Below are 23,102 nucleotides of genomic sequence, written 5' to 3' on the forward strand. Positions count from 1 at the left end.
AAGAGGCTTATCACCTTAGATTGTAAATTACTCGGGACAGGGATTTGCATTTATTTTGTTTGTATTACTCTGCAAAGATCTGTCAAACATTCTGCACAATGGACCTGACACTGCACTCAAAGGCTTGATCTCATGAAGCTTGAGATTATTTGGCCTGTAAACTGTTGCAACAAGAAATTTCACTGGATCAAATGGGTTGTCACCAATGCCAGTCCTGCTCAGAGTAGACCCACTGAAAATAACGGCCATGACTAACTGAGTTGGCTACAACCCAATACATTACTAAATGCATATGAGGCTGTTAGAAATACTAATATTTCGGCAATATATTTCAACTGTTGGTAGTCTTTTCTTTTTTAAAAAATTGATTGAATAGGCTTTATTATATGTTTGAGGATGTGTTGTATTAAAGTGAGTGGATTAGCGTAGATCTGCGTGCATCGTAAGGTCAGCTCTGCATGAGCTATTCTGCAGAGAGCTATGTACTTTGATGATGTTCTTTAAAATAATAATGTGATACAGTACAATATAACAACAATGATAATACCATTATTATTGTCAAGTGTGTGGGAGGCCACCCAGGTAGCGTCAATGCTGTGCAAATGGAACAGAACTTGGGGCCTTTCTAATTCAAAGACCTTGAACTTATTATTTACCGGTAAATATATTCCGAGACAAACTCATGGAGGATTGTGGGCATGTCTGTCTTGAGAGACAATGGAGTGCACCGCCGGGGGTGAAGTCTAACTGCTGCGTTTGCAGCACAGAAGTAACCTCCCCAGGGTGCAAGCCTGGACAGAGTGTACTGAGGTCCTGGGCTGCCTGGATGACAAGACCCTCCTCTTGGACTAGCTGATGTGGTTCAAAGGAGAGCAGAGCAATATGTTTGGCACCAGCTTGGCTGCAGGAGTTGCTTGGAAGGCACCATCCAATCGTCTTAGGGACTCCAGGTTTCTGTAGGGTTTACTCCTTAGCCTTTTCTTCTCCCAAAGATATCCTGCAAGGCAGCGGAGGTTTAGAATGAGAGTTTTCCTTCCCTTAGATGGGCTTGTTGTTGTTGTTGTTCAGTCGTTCAGTCGTGTCCGACTCTTCGTGACCCCATGGACCAGAGCACGCCAGGCACGCCTATCCTTCACTGCCTCTCGCAGTTTGGCCAAACTCATGTTAGTAGCTTCGAGAACACTGTCCAACCATCTCGTCCTCTGTCGTCCCCTTCTCCTTGTGCCCTCCATCTTTCCCAACATCAGGGTCTTTTCTAGGGAGTCTTCTCTTCTCATGAGGTGGCCAAAGTACTGGAGCCTCAACTTCAGGATCTGTCCTTCTAGTGAGCACTCTAGATGGGCTACCTTCCCAGATTGACGAACCCCATCTGCCCCTCACTTCCCTCTACAGCATGTGCAGAAACCGCCTTCTTAACTGTTGGACCCAACTACTGCTCTCATCCGCTCAGTCCGCCAGAGCCTGTCTTCACATGCAAGGGAAGTCACTAACTCACTCAGGGTTTAAGACCCATTGGCTACCCTCACCTGGTTTAGTTGGCCAGTCGAAGCTGTTCCAGGGTGTGGCCGCTGTTGCATGCTGACAGCTTCTAGGAGCCACAGGTGAGAGCTGAGTGCAGGGTGGGGACCAAAGGTGGACAAACTGCCCCGGAAAGAGCATGACGTGTGTCCCCCACCAGAGGCATTACCCCTCCCCTAACACCCCTTACACCCCTCACACCCCTCATGGAGGGTAGCATTTCTTTCAAGAGCTAAGAAGCAGCTCATGCCATACCTTTGCAACAAATGTTGTGTGTATGTAAGGAACTTCATCACTGCTGCTCAGTGAAACACTTCTGAGCTCAGTTTTGCTATGTTGCACTTCCACAGTTGGAGGCAGTGTGCATCTGAATATTAGTTGCTGGGAATCAATCACAAGTAGGGAAAGAGTGCTGTTGCACTCGGATCCTGCTTTCATTTATCTTCATTAGGGCTGAGCAATTTCTGGTTTTCAACATTGCGATATATCTAGCAATTATCATTGAGGTGGAAGGTTGTAAAGCAGGAAGCCAGCCTAGTCCGCATCTCTGAATTTGCACAATAAGCTTTTCAACACTGACCCTTTCTTGTCCATAGCTCGGCATCATCTACCGCGACGTGAAGCTGGAGAACATCTTACTGGACAGCGAGGGACATGTGGTGCTTACGGACTTCGGGCTGAGCAAGGAATTTGTGACTGAGGATGTGAGTCTTGTTCCCCCTGGCTCTGCATACTCCTTTCCTCATCCCAAGAGATTTATCCGTGTTAAGACCTATGAGATAGGTCAAGATCTAGGGAGCCACGGAATTGTGGGTTGACAGTTAAGAGCAGCCTTCACTAACCTGGCACCCTCCAGATATTTTGGGCTGCAACTCAGCCCAGCTAGCACAGCCATGATGGTTTAGAGCTGGCATGGCCAAACTTGGCCTTCCAGATGTTTTGGGACTACAAATCCCATCATCCCTAGCTAACAGGACCAGTGGTCAGGGATTATGGGAATTGTAGTCCCAAAACATCTGGAGGGCCAAGTTTGGCCATGCCTGGTTTAGAGGGTTAAAGCCAGCTGTCATTGGAGAACAAGCTGCAATCAACACACACACACACACACACACACACACACACACACACACACTTCTCTGAACCTACAGTGTGAGGTTAGAACCATACAGCCGCATATTCACCATACATTTAAAGCACATTGGAGGTTTTCTTGCATTCAAAGCAGTAGATACGGTCTATTTATTAAAGAATAAAGAAAGAAAGAAAGAAAGAAAGAAAGAAAGAAAGAAAGAAAGAAAGAAAGAGAAAGCATGGCTTTCCCCAAAGACTCCTGGAAACTGTAGTTTACCCACACACAGAGAGCTGCAATTCCTAGCACTTTATGAAACTACAGTTCCCAGAATTCGGGGGGGGAATCATGTGTTTTCAATGTGGACAGCATTGCTTTCTTGCCCCTATTCCTGGTGTGTTGTTAGAATTGTGTGAGCAATGAGCTGCTCGTGTTGTCATTCCTCAGGGTCCAGCTCCCTCCCCAGCATCTCAGAAATCAAACCTCTGAGTCTGTGTGCCTCTGAGTCTCTGTGTGTGTGTGTGTGTGTGTGTGTGTGCGCACGCGTGCAGAGGGTGGGTTGATGGGAAAGGAGATGGATTCCTTTTGTCTCTGGCTCACATGTAGGTCGGCACACGTGCATGGAGCGTAAGGCACCATGGTGTGCACAGCCTGCCCATTTTACACACCACAGCTGCCAAGCTATATTTGGAAGTGTTGATACCATTGCAGAGGACAGTTGTGTTTTTGAATCTTTGTCAGAAAAAAGAAGCATGTGCCTCTTGGCTTTTGGGTCAGTGCTATTGCAGAGTAAATGAAGGCTGCATACAAACCATACGTTTAAAGCACCTGCCTTTCCCCCAAATAATCCTGGGGACTGTAATTTGTCCTGCACAGAACTACAATCTCCCTTGAAAACTACAGTTCCCATGATTCTTTGGAGGAAGCCATGTGCTTTAAATGTCCTTTAAATGTATGGTGTGTGCACAGCTAAAGACAGCATACAGCCTAAGAATGAAGAGCCTTCAACAGTGTATATTGGGGTGTGTATGTAGGTGAAAAGATGGGCTCATAAAGTGATCCTTGAGGGTTGATGCAAGCGCATCCCTATTTTCATTGGTGCTGCATAATCTCCTGTTCATATAAACTCAGTCCTCTGAGATGGATCACATTTCCAACTGACCAGGAAAACAGAAAACAGCCCTGCTCTTATGGCTCTAACAGCGGTGTGCTGTTTCCAACCTTGGCAGGGGAAGCTAAAGTGGTGCTAAAAGCACAGCAGCAGCACCTAGCTTAAAAAAAATTGGGAGACTCAAGAAGGGTAGGCCCCCATTCTGATTTGGAGTTGGATATGCTCAGTGTTCCCCTTCCCTCTGACTCTCTGTACCTTTCTCTCTCTCTTGTCATCTGCTCTCCACCACTACAGAAAGAAAGGACCTTCTCCTTTTGTGGCACCATTGAATACATGGCCCCAGAGATTGTCCGAAGCAAAAGTGGACACGGCAAGGTGAGCTGTGTGGCGTAGATGGGGGAGGGATTGGAAACTGGGGCAATCATTCTGACAGTGCAAATCTGGCAGGCAAAGAAAAGGAAAGCAGCTAATTTCATAACTCAAAAATACGGTTTCGCCCACCTCACTCATCCACAGGCTGATTAGGAGCAGAGATAGGGTGGAATCCAAGAGGTCAAGGGCAGAGCCGGTGTGGAACCCACTGAATTAAGGGTTGGCCAAGGCAAATCTGGCAGGTTAGGATGGAGCCAGGATAGAAACTAGTTGGGTTCTGGACAAAGCCTTGCAGAATCTGGCAGGTCAAGGAACAGATCATTATTTGCAAGGAAATCCAGAAATGAATACTAATGACTTTGCATGAAAATATGTGTGGGCAACCTCTGGTCCTCCAAATGTTGCTGAACTACAACTCCCACCAGTTTCAGCAAGCCTGGCTAATGGCCCAGAGTGATGGGAGTTGTAGCTCAGCAACACCTGGAGGGCCAGAGGTTTCCCCACACCTGCATTAGGAGGAGGGCGGCCCTTATTTTTCCAAGGGAAATTTAACAAGCTAAGTACATAGAACCAACTGATCAGAGCTTCATTTGTAAACAGCATGTCAGACAGAAATTGCTGTGGAAGTTGTACCATATAGTAATTAAGCAGTATATGCACATAAGGAAGGGAGGGAGGGGTTAGTTTGAGAAATACAGGGTTCTGGTAATGACTGGGCTTCATGGCAGAAATTTTAATTATTTGTATGCTGTATGCAATTTGGAAATCGGAGAGTCTCAACCTAAACAAAAAGCAAGATAGCCATATTGGTCTGTAAGGGCGGGGAGACCCAAATACCACCAAAGCGTACAGTTTGGTCATGCCTTTATGGAATCAGCTTCAACCTGCTCCTTCCTCCCACCCACCCCTGCTCCCAATTTAGCAATCCTAATACAGTAGTCCATCCCAGCAAGGCATGGAAACTGGCATGTTTCATTTCCTGTCCGATTCTTGCAAATCGTGGTTGCTTTCTTGCTTGTTTCTGCTAGCTCCAAGCGAGGCACCAGTTGTGAGTTCAAATCCTCCTTGTTCTTCATTTTGTTCATTCTTTTGTACTGTAGAGGCCACTTAGAATTGGAATACCTACAATGAGCCTTCTTGATGGAAATTGTAGCCCAGTGGCTAGGTCCCTAGGCCTCCCCCCCCTGTGAGTTTGAATCCCTATTTAATGTTGAATGACTTTCTCTCTGGTCAAGGAAGCCCACTGAAGACCCTTCTAAGCAAAGCCTTCAGCCAGTTCCCAAGAGTGGCTTACCCCAAAAGTAACAACAAGAAGTTCTGATTGGCTGCGGTTTCGTTTTTGTTTGGAAACTGCAGACACTAGATTCTCGAATGGTATTCTAGGGAGATTCTCGTATCCCTTTAAAAGTTGGCTCTGAGACTTCTTGGCAAAGTATGCTGACTATAGAACCAAACAGTTACACGTCCAAATCCCCTCTTTGTTGACTTCATCTCTTAACTTAGAAAATCTCATTTGTCCTGGAGCCCCTGAACTGGGGGGAGGGGGCTGATGGGAACTGAAGACCCACATCGGGGGGGGGGAGAGAAAGGTTCCCCACCTCTGCCCTAGACTATGCAAGACCTACTGTTCAGCAGCTGCTTTAGGCCATTTCTGAAAAGTTCAAGTCCCAACAGATGACTTTCATTTCTGTTTTTCTTTTTTTTTTGCACCAGTGGCCACCCAGAATGGAAACTTTAAGAATGACTTTCTGATGCACATTTCCCAACAGTTGTTGTCTTCAAGAGCCAGCTGTTGAGAGTTCAAATCCCCTGGACAGCTTAAACTCTCTCTCTCTCTTCTTTCTGTTGAAGCAGGAGTTGGGAGCTTTTCTGACCTAGCGGGCCAGATATTTACCCCTGTGGGCCAACTTCAACAAGTGAACGGGGCCACACATCTGGCGCCAGGTGACTGGTGGTCTCACCCACCTGTCAAAGTTGACCCACATGGGGGGAGGGGTCTGCTTTGCCTTCACATTCCCCACAGGAAACAAACTGGCGAATCAGCTCCAAGCAGGATTGAACAGTTCAATCCTATTCTCTGCAGGGATCTGCTTTGCCAATGCACTCGCTGTGGGAATACATACCTGAAGCAGCGACCAGCAGGATTGAACCCCACCCATCATCTGACATCAACCGCGGGTGTCAGCTGATTGAGGGGGGGGGTCATGGTTTGGGGAAAGTGGCCTTGCAAGCCAAACTGAATCTCCTAGCAGGCCAAAATTCGCCCACAGGCTGGAGAATTCCCACCCCTGTTGTGGAGCCGGCTTGGGAGTTGTAGCTTCTAGGGCCTTTGTTCAGGATGCAGTTTGTAAGTGCCCTTAGTCCCTCAGGCAAAGCCATTGCCCTATAGCAGGCATGTCCAACAGGTAGATCGTGATCTACCGGTAGATCACTGGACGTCTGTGGTAGATCACCAGTAGATCAGTGGCTTCCCCCAAAGAAGCTAAAAAACTTTGGCTCCCCTAAAAATCTGAACATCTTTGCCCTGCACCCCTAAAATGACCTGAACCCCCCAAAACAGGGCTTTCCTTCCTAAAAAAAAGCTCAACAACTTTGACCTGAACCCCCCAAAAGGGAGATCACTGGCAGTTTTTAACTCTGTGAGTAGATCACAGTCTCTTGGAAGTTGGCCACCCCAGCCCTATACAGTCCGTTATTATGGGTCTACATCCTACTTGTAAGCTTGGGTGCATCTGTCTTTTTGTTCAAAAAGGCTGCTTGAAACTTGAGCCTCAAGAATGACTTCTGCAGATCTTTGCTAATCTGCTGGAATAGCCCAGTGAGGAAGAGAGGTGGGCTGGGGAGCCAACAGGTGGGAGTTCAAGGCCCAACAGGTTGTCTTAATTTTAATTTTAATCTAATTTCTTTTTTGACTGCTTGGGATTTGGAGCAGATTTGTACACACACACACTTGTGTAGGTTTATTTGAATGTGGGGGGAAATTGTGTGCCATTAAATTTTTTATAAAATAACAGTTGACAAATAAGCAGGTCATGTAAGTGATTTATATGCTTTATTTAACTTTTTTGTGCTGGTTTTAGATTGCAATTTAAAAAAAAAAAAAAAAAACGCTAGGGGTATGGGTAGTGGAAGATAGAGGCTTGTTGCACAGCATTCGATTCCTATGTCTGAGGATTGGACTCCAGCAAGTTTACAGAGCAAAAGTACCATGCAAGGGATTTTAAAACTTGCAGCTGCTGGCTTTGCAGCCGAAGCCCTTATCCAGCATAGGTGCTCTCAGCTGCTGGAAACGCCTCCTCCATTCCAGAGGCCCCAATTAGAGACAAGCATGCCTTGATAAAAGGCAGCACAGAAATGAAGTCAAGAATGGGGGTATCTGACTCTTAAGAATCCTACCAATGGACAGCCACTCATCTCTCCCAAGCTGCTGTGCCCACCTTACTCAAGCGCCCTGGGCAAACTGTTCAGAAAGATCATTTTAGAGACAAGAAGGAATTAAACAAGGAATTAAAGGGCATAAAGTATTTGAACTTGTTAGCTGTGGGCAGTGCAGTCAGCTGCTGTAATCCACTAGGGTATCCACCTCATAGGAAAAGCCAAAAATAATCTGTAGTGCCCTCTCCAAACACCCACTTATCTCTATGGATTTACAATGCAAACTTATATTGTATTTATGCCACTTTAATGCAGAGCAAGGATGGGGAACCTGCGGCCTAACAGATGTCATTGGACTACAACTCCCACCAGCCTTCACTGTGCTGACAGGGGTTGATGGGAGGAGGGGTCCAACACCTCCAGCAGATTCCCCGCATTCCTGATATAGAGCATTGTTTTACTGGCTTGACCCTCGTGGCTGAATTGACAAATCTAGGGGTTGGGTATTGGGATTGTTTCTTAGGGTACATCCACCCTGTACCTTTGAAGCAAACTTGTATCGCTTTCACAGTCATGGCTTCCCCCAAAGAATCCTGGGAACTGTGTCTTGTCACAGAGCTACAACTCCCAGCACCGTTCACAATATAGTTTCCAGGGATATCTTGGGGGGAATCCACACAGATGTATGGTGTAGACGTGACCTTAGAGGTAAAAGGATAATGAAACCTTGACGTGTTTAATAGGAAGGGAAGGGGGGGGGGAAAGGATATGTGTTGTTGTTGCTGCTGCCACCCCCTGTTGTCACCCCATATGCTTTTTGCCCCTTTCTTGTAGTCTGTGGACTGGTGGAGTTTGGGCATCCTGATGTTTGAGCTGCTAACAGGTGCCTCGCCCTTCACGCTGGAGGGGGAAAAGAACTCGCAGGCCGAGGTGTCCAGGTGAGGCAGGTGTGGGATTTGGCACTGGTTAAAGAAAACAGGGTCTTGGTGGGCAGGATGGACTGACTATACTGGAGAAACAAGAGCTGCTGGTGTGAGCTGCCAGGGCTTCTGGGTAACAGAGGGGAGTTTGCTTGGGCTGATGGGTAATGGATTAGCGTCAGAAGTGTGAGTTGATGGGTATTGTGAGAGAGCAGGCGCAGGCAGAAGTTGATGAGTAGCAGGAAAATATTTAGTGGGAGACGCCAAAGTTGATAGGGCAAAAGGAGGGGATTGACATGAGTAGCAGGGCCTGGACTGTGATAGGATGGGGCTTACCAAGAGTGGCAGGATCTGATTGGTGGGTCAAGGGCTAAAACAGAGGTCACCAATATGGCACCCTCCATCAACTACAACTCACATCATCCCTGACCACTGGCTACGTTAGCTGGGGTTGATGAGAGTTAGAGTTCAGTAGCATCTGGGCGGCACCCCATTGGCTATCCCTAGCTAAAGAGAACAAGACATTAAAAACTTAAGAACAGTCCTGCTGGATCGTGCTGTGGGGATGACTCTTTTTGAGTGTTACTATAGTATGTATTGCGTTTTTATATCGTGAACTGCCCTGTGATCCTCGGGAAAAGGACGGTATAGCAATTTAACTGATGATGGTGATATTCTGATCAAAATTCCATCTAGCCCAGCCTCCTGCTTCCCCAGTGGCCAACCAGATGTGGCTGGGAAGCCCACAAGCGGGACAGGAAGGCAATTGCCCTATCTCATTGTTTGTCCTGTGATTACCTCTCGCTTTCACTGTCATCCTGGGAGGGAGCCTGTGGCCATCATGGCTGATAGGCATGGGTAACCTTATCCTCCATGAATTTATTTGTAAGAGAAAGGTAAAGTAAGACAGTGTGTGTGTGTGTGTGTGTGTGTGTGTGTGTGTGGATGGATGGATGGATTTAGGGCAAGACTTTCCCCAATGACGAGTCTGTGCCTGGTTTCTAGGCGGATCCTGAAATGCAACCCTCCGTTCCCGTCGCTCATTGGCTCTGTGGCTCGTGACCTGCTCCAAAAGCTGCTGTGCAAGGAGCCCAAGAAGCGTCTGGGCTCGGGGCCCACTGGAGCGCAGGAGATCAAAGAGCACCCCTTTTTCAAGGTGAGGTCCTGCACCCGAGTTGCAAAGTGTACCATCTGAGCCAGCCTTATCACCATCCCTCAGCTCCTTCTGTCCCCCACATCCAAGTCGCTTACAACATTTGGAGGAGCATAAGCATTGCTTAAATATATAACTTATACAGGTCATTAAAAAAAAACCCCCAACAAACCCCCTGCCATAGCCGCTAGTTCCACCACCTTCAGAAAGGAGAGGGCCTTCCCTGTGACAGCTCCCATGTTGTGGAATTCAGAGGTGCATCTGATACTTTCATTATATAGTTCCCACGGTATGCTGAAGGTGCACCTCTTTTCCATGGCCTTCCACAAGTGATATATTTATTTTTACGACCCACCCTATCCTTGTGACATTAGTTTGCTTTAAACTTCCTTTAATATTCCATTTTAAATTGCTGTAAGCTGCACTGGCACCTTATGGAGAAGAGTGGATGAGAAATCAAATAAATCATCAACATAACCCATCAAAAGCCTGGAAGAAGAAGTACCCGGTATGTTTCTACCTGGTGTCAAAAAATGCCAGCAAAGATGCCAGGTGGGCCTCACAATGTGGAACTGAGACTGAGAAAGCCTTAGACTTGGATCATTGTTTCCCAAACTTGTTGCTGGACTACAGTTCCCATCATCCCTGACCACTGGTCCTGCTAGTAAGGGATGATAGGAGTTGTAGTCCAGTTTGGGAAACCCTGACTTAGGTGGGCCACTCCCCAGCCCTTCCACTCATTGCTCTTATAAATCTCTGATACAAGCTGGTTTTCAAATGCTTTTAGCTGTCACTGCATCGTGCAAGGAACCAGTTGGCTTGTAGGGAAGCCATTGACTATTTCTCTGTTAAGACCACAGAGCCCTGCTTAAAAACAGCAACAACTGAAACTCCCAGGATTCTATGGGGGAAAGTCACGGCAGCCTGTTTCCACAATGTTCGCCATCTCCTTCACCTGGCATCCTCTTCCCCCAGGGTCTGGACTGGACAGAGCTAGCGGCACGCACGGTGAAGCCCCCCTTCAAACCCCTCATCCGCAGTGAGCTAGACGTGCGAAACTTTGCCGAGGAATTCACCAGCTTGGAGCCCATCTACTCCCCCGCTGGGACTCCCCCCAGCCTTGAACGTTTCTTCCAGGTGAGTGCCAAAGGATAGATCTCAACCTGTAGTGTTGCTTGCAGTTGTCGCCATGCTGGGCATAAATTCCTGGCACCTGTTTCCAAAAGGCTATTGAGAAGGTGGAAAAGGTGCAGGTGAGAGAAGTTGACAGAATTGCAGACTGGGGGGGGGGGAGTCCCTGTGAGAAAAATCATAGAGCATTTAACATGCTTTGGGGGGAGTGGGAGGGGGGAAGAGGACTCAGGGGAGATATACTCTGGAGAGAATGATCAGAGAAAAGTCCCTGAAAAGTCCCTCCATCTTTCCCAACATCAGGGTCTTTTCTAGGGAGTCTTGTCTTCTCATGAGGTGGCCAAAGTACTGGAGCCTCAACTTCAGGATCTGTCCTTCTAGTGAGCACTCAGGGTTGATCAATTGCCCAGCAAACAACTGATTGCAATGTTACCAGAGCCCTACATTGAAATCATTTTTAAAAATGTTTATGTTGTTTGAGGCATGCTGCAGATGAGAATCGTTCCCCAGCTCAAATGCAGCTCTTTTTCCTAATCTGATAATTTTCAGGAAGTATCTTGCACACACTTCCTCATTATGTGGAGCACATCGTTAGAATGAAAGTGCTTTTGTGTTTTTCCCCCTTTGTTGGTTTTTTTTTTTTTAAACAACCCTCCAGGTTTCTCCCGGCTGCTCGTTTTTTCAACTGCAGTCTTGAGGTTCCTCATTTTCCTTCTCTAATTTGCAGTTGCCTAAAACCAAATGTGCAAATATTCTGCAGGAACATAGGAAGCAGCCGTCTGCTGAGTCAAACCATTGGTCTATATAGCTTATAACTATCTATAAATCTGCTGCATACACATGTCACTTTAAGCCAAACCGTGGTTTCGCACGAACCCAAGGAGGAGATGGTAGCTGTTTTACTCCTCTATCAGCTTTTTAGGTCAGTGCTAAGCCAAATATTGTATGTCATCTGAACCCAGGATCGTGGTTATCTTCTCCTTAACCACATGGCAGGTCCTATGGCTGCAGGTCACGGTTTAAGAGAGAGACCTTAACCTTAGTCCTGGGATCGGACGAGATGCTGTGCTGTACTCTGGCTTACGGTGACATGCAAAGAGACTTGAACTTTGGACCTCCTGCATGCAGAGCAGGTGGCCTGACACGGAACTGCAGGCTGAAAGCCCTTCCAAACTAGGGATTGGGGAGATATGCGATGTAGTTTGCATCGAAAGGCAAAGTAATCAAATGTGCTCTTTTCCAAAACAATACGCGAACTGTAACACGGCCATCCTTTAATGTCTGCACTTCTCTGAATTCCATAGTGCAGTTCCCCAGCCCGAGGAATGTGCATAAAGATGCATGCACTAGGGTAATGCACTCTAGAGGACCCTGCTGACTCGCAACCTCTGCATGGATTTGTTTTTAAAGGGATACTCCTTCATTGCTCCTTCCATCCTCTTCAACCGCAACGCTGTGACAGCTGACGTGCTCGAAGCGGCACTGGGTGGGGAGCGCCCAGGAAGCGCTGCTGTGGCCCGCAGTGCAATGATGAAGGTAACGTCCGCCCTTGGGAGGGAGACACAGGGAGCCACAGAAGGTTGGGGGAAACTGCTCTGGCCGTGGTGGTGAAAGCATTCGAGCTTAGGGCAAGGCTGAAGAACCTTTTTTGGCCTAGCAGGCCAGATCTTTATCTCCTCCCCCCCCACACACACCCTGCAGCCCAACTTTGACAGGTGGGGGAACCACCGCCAGGTGATTGGCAGGTGGGTGGAGTCAGAAGCAGGTCAGCAAGAAGGGAAGCAAATTTCTGATGCCTGTGACATTAACTCTTTATTCAAGGAAATCAAATACAACTCAGCCAGTTGCCAGGGCTGAAGGTCCCCACCTCCTACCACCCTTAAGGCTCTTCCTCTCCTGGATTTTCCCCAGGCAGTCTCAAGCTGCCTCTGCACACCTGCTCTTTTCGTTACTCTGTGTGTTCTTGGAGTCTGGGGGGAGGGGAGCTTGTTGCAGCAGGAGGGGGAGACTTCCAGGATTCTTCTGCAGTCTCTTGAGCCGCCTCCTCTGCTTCTGCCTTGGAGCCTGAACTGCTCCCTGTCACAGGTTCTTCCTGCTCACTAAACCCTGTTGCCCCTCCAGCTTCCTCCTCCCACCAATCTTCTCCCTCTGACCGCTCCTCCGTGTCCCACCACCAATCCCCTGGCTCTGAGCCTTCCTCCCCTGGGTTTTCCTTTGAGAGTTGCCCAGCTGGTACCTCCCACCACTCCTCTTCGTCCTGCCAGTCCCTGACATCCGGTTCTGCCCATTGGTCAAACTTGGCCCACAGGGATGGAATAATGACCAAGCAGGATTGAACTCCCCACTCATCAGCTGATATGTAGGGAGTTCAGCTCTGTTGTTGTTGTCAATTTCATTTCTATACCACTTTATATTTTAAAGAAAAAATCTCAAAGAAAACAATCCAGAATAAAACTAATTCAAGCTTCAAGGATAATATTTCAGATCCTTCTCAAAGTGTCATTTTGCTTTCCTCATATTTATTTACCTACTTAATTTATACTGCTGCCCCATAGCAGATGTACTCTAGGAAGCCAGGGTGGTGTAGTGGTTAGCGTGTTGGACTAGGACCTGGGAGATCAGGGTTCAAATCCCCACTCGGTCATGAAGCTCACTGGGTGACATTGGAGTCAGTCACAGCCTCTGAACTTACCTCACAGGGTCATTGCAGGGATTAACATGTTTCCCAGCCATTTCTCTACCTGCCCCACCTCGGGCACAGGGCAGGTGAATGTAGTTTGGAGGAAATGGCCTCACAGGCCACATGAGGAGGCCTGGCGGGCCAAATTTCACCCACGAGCTAGTGCCTTAGGGAGAACCGGGCAGTTGCTGAGGGAAGCATTCTCTGATCCTTCCCACAATGTGCCCTAATTGGCAGAAAACAACAGTACCAACGTTGCTTGAGGTTGGTTCCACCCAGGGCTTCTCCAGACAACCACTTCAAAGCATGCCCTCACAACATTTTCACATCTGGGGGTGGATAGTTCCTGTCAGTCCCAAAGCTAGGGCAAAAACTCCCTAGCAAGAGAAGCCAGGTGTGCAGGAGTGGCTTACCTGCAGCGCTAAGTTTTGGTGGGCTCCTGGGCAAAAGACCTTCATTGCCTGCCCCAGAGGCTACCACTGCAGCTGGATAATGATCTGTTTTCAGCTGGGAGGCCCATGGTGAAGCAGGAAGGGCACTGGGCTGTGTCAGCAGAGGGCTGTCCCAAGAGAAACACACTTCTTCCCCCCCACCCCTCTGGCTGAGCTGCCCCTTGGACTTGGTGCCAAGGCCTGATTGTCCCACATTCTGGAACCAGTCATACGTGTGCCTGGGCATTCATATCTAGAGGCATCCTGCAGCTGTATCCCCAGGAAGGCAATCCTGGAAGGTTTCCATCCACTTTCAGAGATACTTTAAAAAATAAAAATAAAAATGGTGGCCTAAAAGGCTTTATTGTTTATTATTAATTGTTTATTATCCAGGCTTTGTCAAAGCTACCTGGCTGCTGCTTAGCACCACCAATATCATCATATCATTATTATTATTTTGCATTTAAAAGTCCAAACAATCTTTCATTTTCAGGTTTATTGTGTATTCATAACAGATTATTGTTATTGTTATTATTCTTGCTATTTAATCTCAAGCATGTAGGCAGATTAAATTGATGAAATTCACACTCAGTTGATTGACATGAGTAATTTAGGTTCATTAATTTCAGTGGGTCAGCTCTGAGTAGAACTTAGTTGGAGACAATCCTATTTCTCCCGCATTGCCTTGGGTGAGCTTGTGACAGTGGGGTGAGACCACCCGCCTGTCAGTCACCTGATAGTGCTATGGTGTCAGATGATTGACAAGTGGGTAGTCCTGCCCATCTGCCAATGTTGGCCAATGGGGATGTAGGGAGGTAATGCTCCACCCCACTGGGCCAAAAATGTTCCTCACCCCAGTGTGGGTGGGTTTGTGCTTGGGATAAGTTCTTTGTGGGTTCTGCTCTAAAGCTGCTCCTCCTCTGTCCAGGATTCTTCGTTCTTCCAAAAGTATGAGATGGACTTGAAAGAGACGCCGCTGGGTGAAGGCAGCTTCTCCTTGTGCCGCCGCTGCCGGCAGCGCCAGAACGGGGCAGAATTCGCCGTCAAGATAATCAGCAAAAGGTACTTGGTCCTCTTCACTGCCATGCACACTCCTTCCCCCTCCCAAAGGAATTCTTCTGCCCAGAAACTTGCAGGGCATTTTGACAATGAACAATGTCAAAATGGACATTTTCTTTTTCAATAAGAACATCAGAATGGCGCTGCTGCAACACCTGGAGGGCCAAAGGTTCCCCCACACCTGCTTTACACCATACATAACCAGTTCAAGGGAATTCACTGTCACAAGTTGGTCACATCCATGGATGTGGAGGAAGAAGAGAGTTCCATCACTGACTAAGGCTGAATAGAACCCCCAGGTTCAGAAGCAGTCTACCTCTGAATCTCACTTGCCAGAATCAGGAGAAGGGTGCTCCCATGTTCATGTCCTGCTTGTTAAGCTTCCAAGAAGGAAGCATGATGCCAGACTCCATGGGCCTTTTGTTCTGATCCAACAGAGCCTTAATTACTTTCTGAATGTTAGTGGCTTCTAGCCCTGATGGCTTGTGTTTTACACCCACTGTCAGAGGCAGCAATGCTTCTAAATGCCAGTTAGTACCCCTGTATTCTTTTTCTCTCTTTTCTTTTTCTCCTCCCTCCTTTCTTTCTTTCTTTCTTTCTTTCTTTCTTTCTTTCTTTCTTTCTTTCTTTCCTCTTCCTTTGTTTTTGTTTTTATTTGGGTTAGTTTTTTAAAATCCTTTTGTATTATAAAAAGTTATTTTGTAGTTGATCTTAATTTGTGTATATCTTTTTTAAAACCTTAACAAAATCTGTTTTTAAAAAAGTACCAATAGCTGGAAACTAGGAGGGTAGAGTTGCTATAGTGCTCATGTCCAGCTTGCAGGCTTCCCACAGGCATCTGGTTGGCCACTGTGAGGACAGGATGTTGGGACTATATAGGCCATTGGCCTGTCCAGCAGGCAGGCGCTTCTTATGTTCCTAATGGATTGGAGGTTTGATTTATAGGTCCTGGCCATTGGCTCCTTCTTCACTTCTCTCTGCCGGACAGTAAAGATTAAGTAGCAGTGTATTTCCATGTGTCTGATAGCTGCTTTGTATGATGTTGCAATAAAAAAGCAATCCTATTTCGTACCCCACCCCAACCTCTAATCCAGGATGGAAGTGAACACACAGCGCGAAGTGGCTGCCTTGCAGATCTGCGAAGCCCACCCGAACATTGTCAAGTTGCATGACGTCCATAATGACCAGGTAATGGTCCTGTGAATTTTCCACACCAGGCTCCCTCTGCCCTCCTTGTAGAGAGGGCTAAGGAGACTGCTCTACTGGCTGGGCAAGGAAAAGAAAGAAGGCCAGACTCCTAGAACTTCAGCAAGTGCTGGCCAATCCAGACACTTCAAGCTGCCTACCATTCACAGAGCCAGATGCGACAACAGCCCCCTATTCCCAGGTAGTTCTTCCTGGGATTGAGCTGCTCTCTTCTCTTTCTTGGCACATTCCTTCCCTACAGTACCACACATACCTGGTGATGGAATTGCTCCGGGGCGGGGAGCTCCTTGACCGCATCAAGAAGAAGCAGCACTTTAGCGAGTCGGAAGCCAGCCAGATCATGCGCAGCCTGGTCTCTGCCATCAGCTTCATGCACGACGCCGGGGTAGTGCACCGTGACCTCAAGCCTGAGGTAACGGGGAAGAGCAGGGTGGGGGATGGAGGGAGAGAGAGGTGACAGGAGGCCCACAGCCTCCACGATAGAGAACAGGCAACGAGGTTGCTGATGCCTCCTGAAAAATGACAGCGCAACAGCAAAGCAAACTCTCTCTTACGCACACACACACACACACACACACACACACACTTCCCCTAAGTTCTCTGGGACTCAGCGGCAAGCAAGGCTTGGTGAAGACCACAAGAAGTTTTTATTGATTTAGCAACATTTATAGACCAAATAAATACATAAATCTCTCAGCGGTTTACATAAAATAGTATAAGATATTTACACTGACTTTAAAAACAATAATAGCATTATCGAAATACAGTGGTGCCCCGCTAGACGAAAATAATTCGTTCTGCGAAAATTTTCGTCTAGCGGGTTTTTCGTCTAGCGAAGCGGCAATGTCAGCCGCGCTTTCGCTAGACGAAATAAAAAAAGACTAAAAATTTTCGTCTTGCAAGGCAGCCCCATAGACTTTTTCGTCTTGCGGGGCAGCCTTCCGCTAGACGAATGCCTTCGTCTAGCGAGTTTTTCGTCTTGCGAGGCATTCGTCTAGTGGGGCACCACTGTATAAATAAAGGGTTGGATCCACCTGACTCCTACTCAGAACAGACTCCTTGCCATCAGTAGATCTACTCCTGAGAGGAGTTAAGTAGTATACATTATAAAATTGCATGTCTGGATTGGGTCACCCAAACAAAAGCATTTTCATCAGGTGTTGAAAACAGTACAAATAGGCAGAGCATTCTAGAACATAGCTGCCGCCATGGTAAAAGCTGGATTTCTTGCTAGCACACAGCAAACATGAAACTGTCCTTTTTTCCCTGGGGGTGGGGGAGGGATGTCCACACCATTTTGTGGTGCTGGCTCTTTTCCTACTCTTTTAGACGTGACATCCATTTTTGTGTCGTGCCGCACCCCCACTGCAGCCATTTTGTGACTGGTGCCCACGGAACTTCCTTAAAATTCCAGGGGTGGCCACTGGCCCTAAAGGGCTCTGGGTACAGCTGGCACACGCCTGGCCACTGGCTGGTCACAAATGAGAGCTCAGAGGCTACCAGAGAACTCACAAGAGCTGGCGCATGGGACTTATGGTTTGCTGCAGGGATGGGGAGGGTGCTCTTCTGAGAAGATCTCTGTCTAGGCATGGCTGTTGATTGTTACCCTAAAAAAAGGAGAGATGACCCAGGCTGGCTGTTGTTTTTGGTGCGACCCCTCTTAGAATATCCTGTACGCGGACGAGTCGGAAGGAGCTCCCGTGAAGGTGATTGACTTCGGCTTTGCCCGCCTGCGCCCCCAGAACTCGCAGCCCATGCAGACGCCCTGCTTCACCCTGCAGTATGCTGCGCCTGAACTCTTGCAGGATGGGGGCTATGATGAGTCCTGTGACCTCTGGAGCTTGGGGGTTATCTTGGTAGGTGGAGACACGATGCAAATGAAGAGAGGTCAGTGGGACTGGCCTGAGGGCTGTGGTTACCCTAGGGAGGGGGGGACGCCATCCAGGCCACAACACAAGCTCCTCCATTCCTTTCTCTTCTCCTGGTTTTCCCCCTTTTCCCAAGCAGCCTTGCTGCCTCTTTACATATTTAATAAAGCATCTATATATTGCCTTAAATCATCCTAGATTGCAGGGCAGGGCACAACTTAAAATGAGTGTGCAGAAACTTCTTTTGCAGATTTCACTGCCCCCTGCCACGCAACGATCCTGTCTCCTTCTCTCCTTCCCCACCCCCTCATTCCACCCCACCCCGAACCCTGCATCCCATCCCATTCCTGATTAGTAGTGCCAGGACCTCCCTCCAAATCCAGCACCACCTTCACCCTTTCTAGTACTTCTTGATCTCTTTCCTGTGCTTCCTTCAGCAAAGCAAGAGAGCTAGTAACTTGCTATATTGTACTCTTAAAAAACTGAGATTCATTTTCTTTCTGTCACTTGTAGTTACTGATTTTCTGTATTATTTTGATCCCTCCCTATCCCTAAGTCTCCTGACAATTACAGTTTACAATTAAAAAACGAGAGAGAGAGAGAGAGAGAGAGAGAGAGAGAGAGAGAGAGAGAGAGAGAGGGAGAACAGAAAGAAAGACCACTTTGAGAAAGTATGGCTTCCCTTTACCAACTCTGTAAATAGAAAACTCTTATTGTGCCTCGCGACTTCACATGTATCCTTGAGGAGAGGATTTATACATAATAGCCCTCACAAAGAGATGGATGTCTTGCAGCCCAATAGCCAGTGCCATTTTTCTAGAGAAAGAGGTGCCAGAACTCGCCCTGAGCGTTTACCTTGTTCTCTTATAATGGCAATGGGGCCCACCTGAGACATGCCAGAACTCAGTTTTGGTGAGTTCCAGCTGAAGAAAGCCCCGCCAATAGCCAACCTGGTGCTTATTTAAGTTCAGGTATGGACGTCAAAGTCCAAGTAGATAAATAGGTACCACTCCGGCGGGAAGGTAAACGGCGTTTCCGTGCGCTGCTCTGGTTTCGGTGTTCCGCTACACCAGAAGTGGCTTAGTCATGTTGGCCACATGACCCGGAAAAACTGTCTGCAGACAAACGTCGGCTCCCTCGGCCAGTAAAGCGAGATAAGCGTCGCAACCCCAGAGTCATCCGCGACTGGACTAAACTGTCAGGGGGTCTTTACCTTTACCTTTTTTATTGCAGCTTTAACAAGTTACGTTTTCTGGTAATTGAGTTTACTCCTCACTGTGTTTCTGTTTGTAGTTGTATTGCTTTTAATTGTACTTATTTTGGAAACCACTTAAATACTTTTTTTTTAATAGCAATAACTCTTTGAGGTTGCATAAATTGTCCCTTCTGTCCTTCTCTCCTCCCGTCCTCTCTCTTCCAGTATACCATGCTCTCTGGGCAGGTCCCTTTCCACAGCAGTCAGGAAGGGAGCGCAGCGAACCATGCAGCTGAGATCATGCACAAGATCAAGGAGGGGCAATTCTCCCTGGAGGGCGAGGCCTGGAAGAACGTTTCCGAAGAGGCAAAGGAGCTGGTTAGAGGTGATGGGGGAATACGCTTAAGGCACCAGTTGGGGAAAATGTACATGGCGTGTTCCTGTCTGAGAATGGGAAGGTGGGGGGGGGGCTCTGTTGGTGCTAGGTAAAAACATTTTGCACTTGAGATTATGAACGTTTTTTAGGGGGGGGGGGGAACCAGGCTTAAGACTGAAAGAAGCTCCTTTGTATCCATAAAAACAACCCTCAAATCAAATGGTGAAGCAGGGAGGGTTATCTGTGGATTTGGGGATTTCAGCAGGTCTGTAACATTGCTAATGCGTCTTCCCTCTTCCTCACTTGCTCTCTTCTTAGGCCTCCTCACAGTGGATCCTGTCAAGCGGCTGAAGATGTCGAGCTTGCGCTACAGCGAGTGGCTCCAAGATGGAAGTGCCCTCTCTTCCACACCCCTCATGACTCCGGACATTCTGGAGAGCTCAGGGCCTGCCGTGCGAACTGGCGTCAACGTTGCCTTTATGGTAAGAGGTTGGACAACCCGAGCAGGAAGTTTCTTTGGGGGAACCGAATGAGACAAAATGTAATGGCACCAGGGTTCAGAGGATCCTGCCAGGAGTGGGGGGGGGGCACTCCTATGCTGGGGCTGCCTGCAAGGTTCATAGGTTACACTCACCCTATGAACCTTAAGGCGTGGCAAAGCTCCTCTGGAGCAATGGCCATCTTGTTTCCCCAACATTGCTTTGCATGTTATGTTGGGCCTGAGTGTTGAGAGGAATAAATGGCAGTTGGATGGCAGCTTTGCCATCGAGTGAGGGTGGTTACCTTCTCCCTTGAAAAGTATGCAGAGTGGAAGGAAGTGGGGAAAGTCTTCCCCACTTCCTCTTTCAGCTGTGTGCTTTCAAAGACATAGTTTTAATTCTACTGGATCTGATCCCAGATCACTTGGAAAAGCACTTTCTTTCCGGCTCTCTGGAGAGGGTTGTTGGCTGATCTCGGGGAGTGGGAAGAGATTGACCAGATGGGTTGGCACTTCTTCAAAAACCCAAATTTTGCCCACAAGCCTAAAAAAAGCTGGCTAGGGTTTCGAAACAAAAGACAAAAGGACAAACCCTTGAGCTTCAACTCTTTCTCCTCTCCCAGGCCTTTAACAAGGGCAAGCGCGAAGGCTTTTTCCTGAAGAGCGTGGAGCACGCCCCCCTTGCCAAGCGACGCAAACTGAAGATGTCGAGCACTGGCGCCGAAGCCCGTCGCAGCAGCAGCTCCTCCTCTTCCTCTTCCTCCTCCTCCGCGACTTCTTCTCGCCCCCACAAAGCCAAGGTTCCCAGAGTTTTCCACGACCCTCCCTCATAGCACCCTGGGGAGAGGAGGTGCATCGCTTGGTCAGGAGGGAAGTGGGTATTTATTGTCTATGTTGCTGTTGAGGGAGGAAGCCCCCTCCCTCCACCACAACCCCCGATTCCACCCCCACCCCCACCTTCATTCATGATGGGGTCTGTTTTGTTGTTCAAAGTGGCCCACGTCTTTCGGAGGAAAACTCTCTGCGGGGAAAGATTTGCAGCCCCCACCCCCTGCCCAGAGGACGACTCCTTGTGTTTCTTGCAGGGCACTCAGCTGCTGTAGGAAGAACAAGGAGACCATAGGGCAGCCCTGTAACAAGGCACCACACCTTTTTAAATATCAAACCCGTGTTCCCTTTCTGATGGTTCAGGGCCTGCTGTCACATTGCAAAGGCAGGGCCAGGAGAGGTTGGGTTGTATGTGCGGAGTTTTTTTACATTGATCAAGTGGAGGCCACGTGGAGGTGATTCCTTTCCATCCCAGCCCTCCCCCTGAAAGCACAAGAGGGGCTGGTCCCTTTTCCTGAGGGACTGGAGTCAGGCGATTTAAGGTCAGGGGTTACAATTGAAAAGGAACCCAGCCAAAAACAGCTGAGCTATTTTCATTAACTTCATCATGGCTTTTGTAAGACGTGGATTTACCTCCTTTGAGTCCAAAGCCATGTATCGGGGGAGGGTGTGTGTAGACATTTTCTCCTGGGAAAGGCGGCTAAAAAAGAGCAAAAAACAAACCAACAAGCAGGTTTTTTTCCTGGCACACAGCTGGGTGCCAAGGAAAATTTCCAACACAGAGCAGACCCACTGAAATGAATGGGCATGCTAACTTGGGAACATTTGTTTCAATGGGTCTACTTGGGGATACAACCCAGAGGAGCAGGGCCAGGCTGAAAGTAGTCTCAAGGCAGGGAACAAGGGCGGAGTATCGAGGGGATGGGGCAGGGCAGGGGGGAAGGGACAGAATCACTCTCCACTTAATTTAATATAGGATGCACCATGGATGCAAATGGGTTAACAAGCCAAATAGGAACCTCTACAGAAAAGTGGGATAGAAGTTGGGAGGAGATGTCTGCTGAGGGATTCCCTCAAATTTCTGATAATGCAAAAGGGGTCTTTGGATTTTGCCTTACAATGATAGCAGAATCTACTGTGCTGGGAGATTCTGTATATTAAAGCTCAGGCACTTCAGGAAACAAAAATGGGATGAGAGGGTGGGAATGTTGAGGGGGAGAGAGTATATTTTTAGAAAGAGAGAAATATCTGTATGTTTTTTTTATTTAAAAAAATGCTGCAGGCAGGCTTGAGGGGTGGAGTTTGTGTGATAACACACTTGAATTTAGCAGTGGGAAGGGAGAAAATCATTCTCTCAGCTTCAGAAATCTTTCCCATCTCCTTGTTCACTTAAGAGGTAGAACAAGATAAAATGTAGAAAGATGGGGAAGGAACTTCATCACATTGTTAAATCCAATTCTGTTAACACCTTGTAACTGCACTTGGAATCAGATTTTAGTTAGAACCAGTTATTTCCTACTTTTTAAGACAGACAAAATGGAAGCATTGAATTTTGCTCACTTCTAATTTGAGAGCAGGATCCTGGTTGCACTAGCTTGGATAGGATCATTAAAATAAACAGAAATTTAGAATTTCACTCATCACAACTTGGAAGTTTGCACAGAGATCCCATTTCCAAAATTCGGATTTATTTTTTTACTACTAAGACCCAGCCCATCTATAACTGTATAAATGAATATGAAAGTCATGTTGCAACATTTGAAGTTTTTAAGCAGAGGTCGGATGTCCATACGTCACTGATGCTTTAGTTGAGATTTCTGCATTGCAGGTGGGTTGGAGATGACCCTGAGGGCCCCTTCCAACTCTACAATTCTGTGATTAATTTGTGGGTTTTTTGTAACCCCATTTTGCTTACACTACTGTTGCAGAAAGGTTATGTTCAAATTTTGTCAGAAGTCCAAGCTTTTAAAAGCAAATAATTTTATGTGTTTATAGAGCACAGAGGGATTCTAATTACCTAGCATTTGTTAATCAGACTAAGGGGGAATGACTGAAACCTGAGATCAGTCAATGAAGACTAGTAGGAGATTCAGAACAGATAAAAGGGAGGACTTATTTAAAAGGTGCATAATTAACTATGGAACTCACAGCCATAGTTGATGGCCACCAATTTGGATGGCTTTAAAGGGGGATAAGCTATCAATGGCTACTATAGTTATACCTCGGGTTACAGACACTTTAGGTTGCGTGTCTTTGGGTTGCATACTATGCCGAACGCGGAAGTACCAGAACGGGTTACTTTTGGGTTTCGGCGCATGCGCAGAAGCGCCAA

At 47.5% G+C, this 23,102-nt stretch overlaps 1 protein-coding gene across 2 annotated transcripts in view; it reads left to right on the forward strand.

Moving 5' to 3' along the window:
• Positions 1-21,488, forward strand: part of RPS6KA4 (ribosomal protein S6 kinase A4) — a 32,415-nt gene extending 10,927 nt beyond the window's left edge. For both annotated transcript variants that reach the window (XM_033135770.1, XM_033135771.1), the window contains exons 5-17: positions 2,115-2,222; positions 3,993-4,073; positions 8,280-8,383; positions 9,371-9,521; positions 10,494-10,655; positions 12,060-12,185; positions 14,689-14,822; positions 15,914-16,007; positions 16,267-16,437; positions 17,690-17,881; positions 19,314-19,473; positions 19,783-19,946; positions 20,566-21,488. In XM_033135770.1, coding sequence (XP_032991661.1) covers positions 2,115-2,222; positions 3,993-4,073; positions 8,280-8,383; positions 9,371-9,521; positions 10,494-10,655; positions 12,060-12,185; positions 14,689-14,822; positions 15,914-16,007; positions 16,267-16,437; positions 17,690-17,881; positions 19,314-19,473; positions 19,783-19,946; positions 20,566-20,775 — 1,857 coding nt within the window. In that variant the 3' untranslated portion in view covers positions 20,776-21,488. The remainder of the gene's footprint in view (positions 1-2,114; positions 2,223-3,992; positions 4,074-8,279; positions 8,384-9,370; positions 9,522-10,493; positions 10,656-12,059; positions 12,186-14,688; positions 14,823-15,913; positions 16,008-16,266; positions 16,438-17,689; positions 17,882-19,313; positions 19,474-19,782; positions 19,947-20,565) is intronic.
• The last annotated feature ends 1,614 nt before the right edge of the window (positions 21,489-23,102 follow it).

Source organism: Lacerta agilis, chromosome 17, assembly GCF_009819535.1.
Source record: "Lacerta agilis isolate rLacAgi1 chromosome 17, rLacAgi1.pri, whole genome shotgun sequence".
NCBI lineage: Eukaryota > Metazoa > Chordata > Lepidosauria > Squamata > Lacertidae > Lacerta > Lacerta agilis.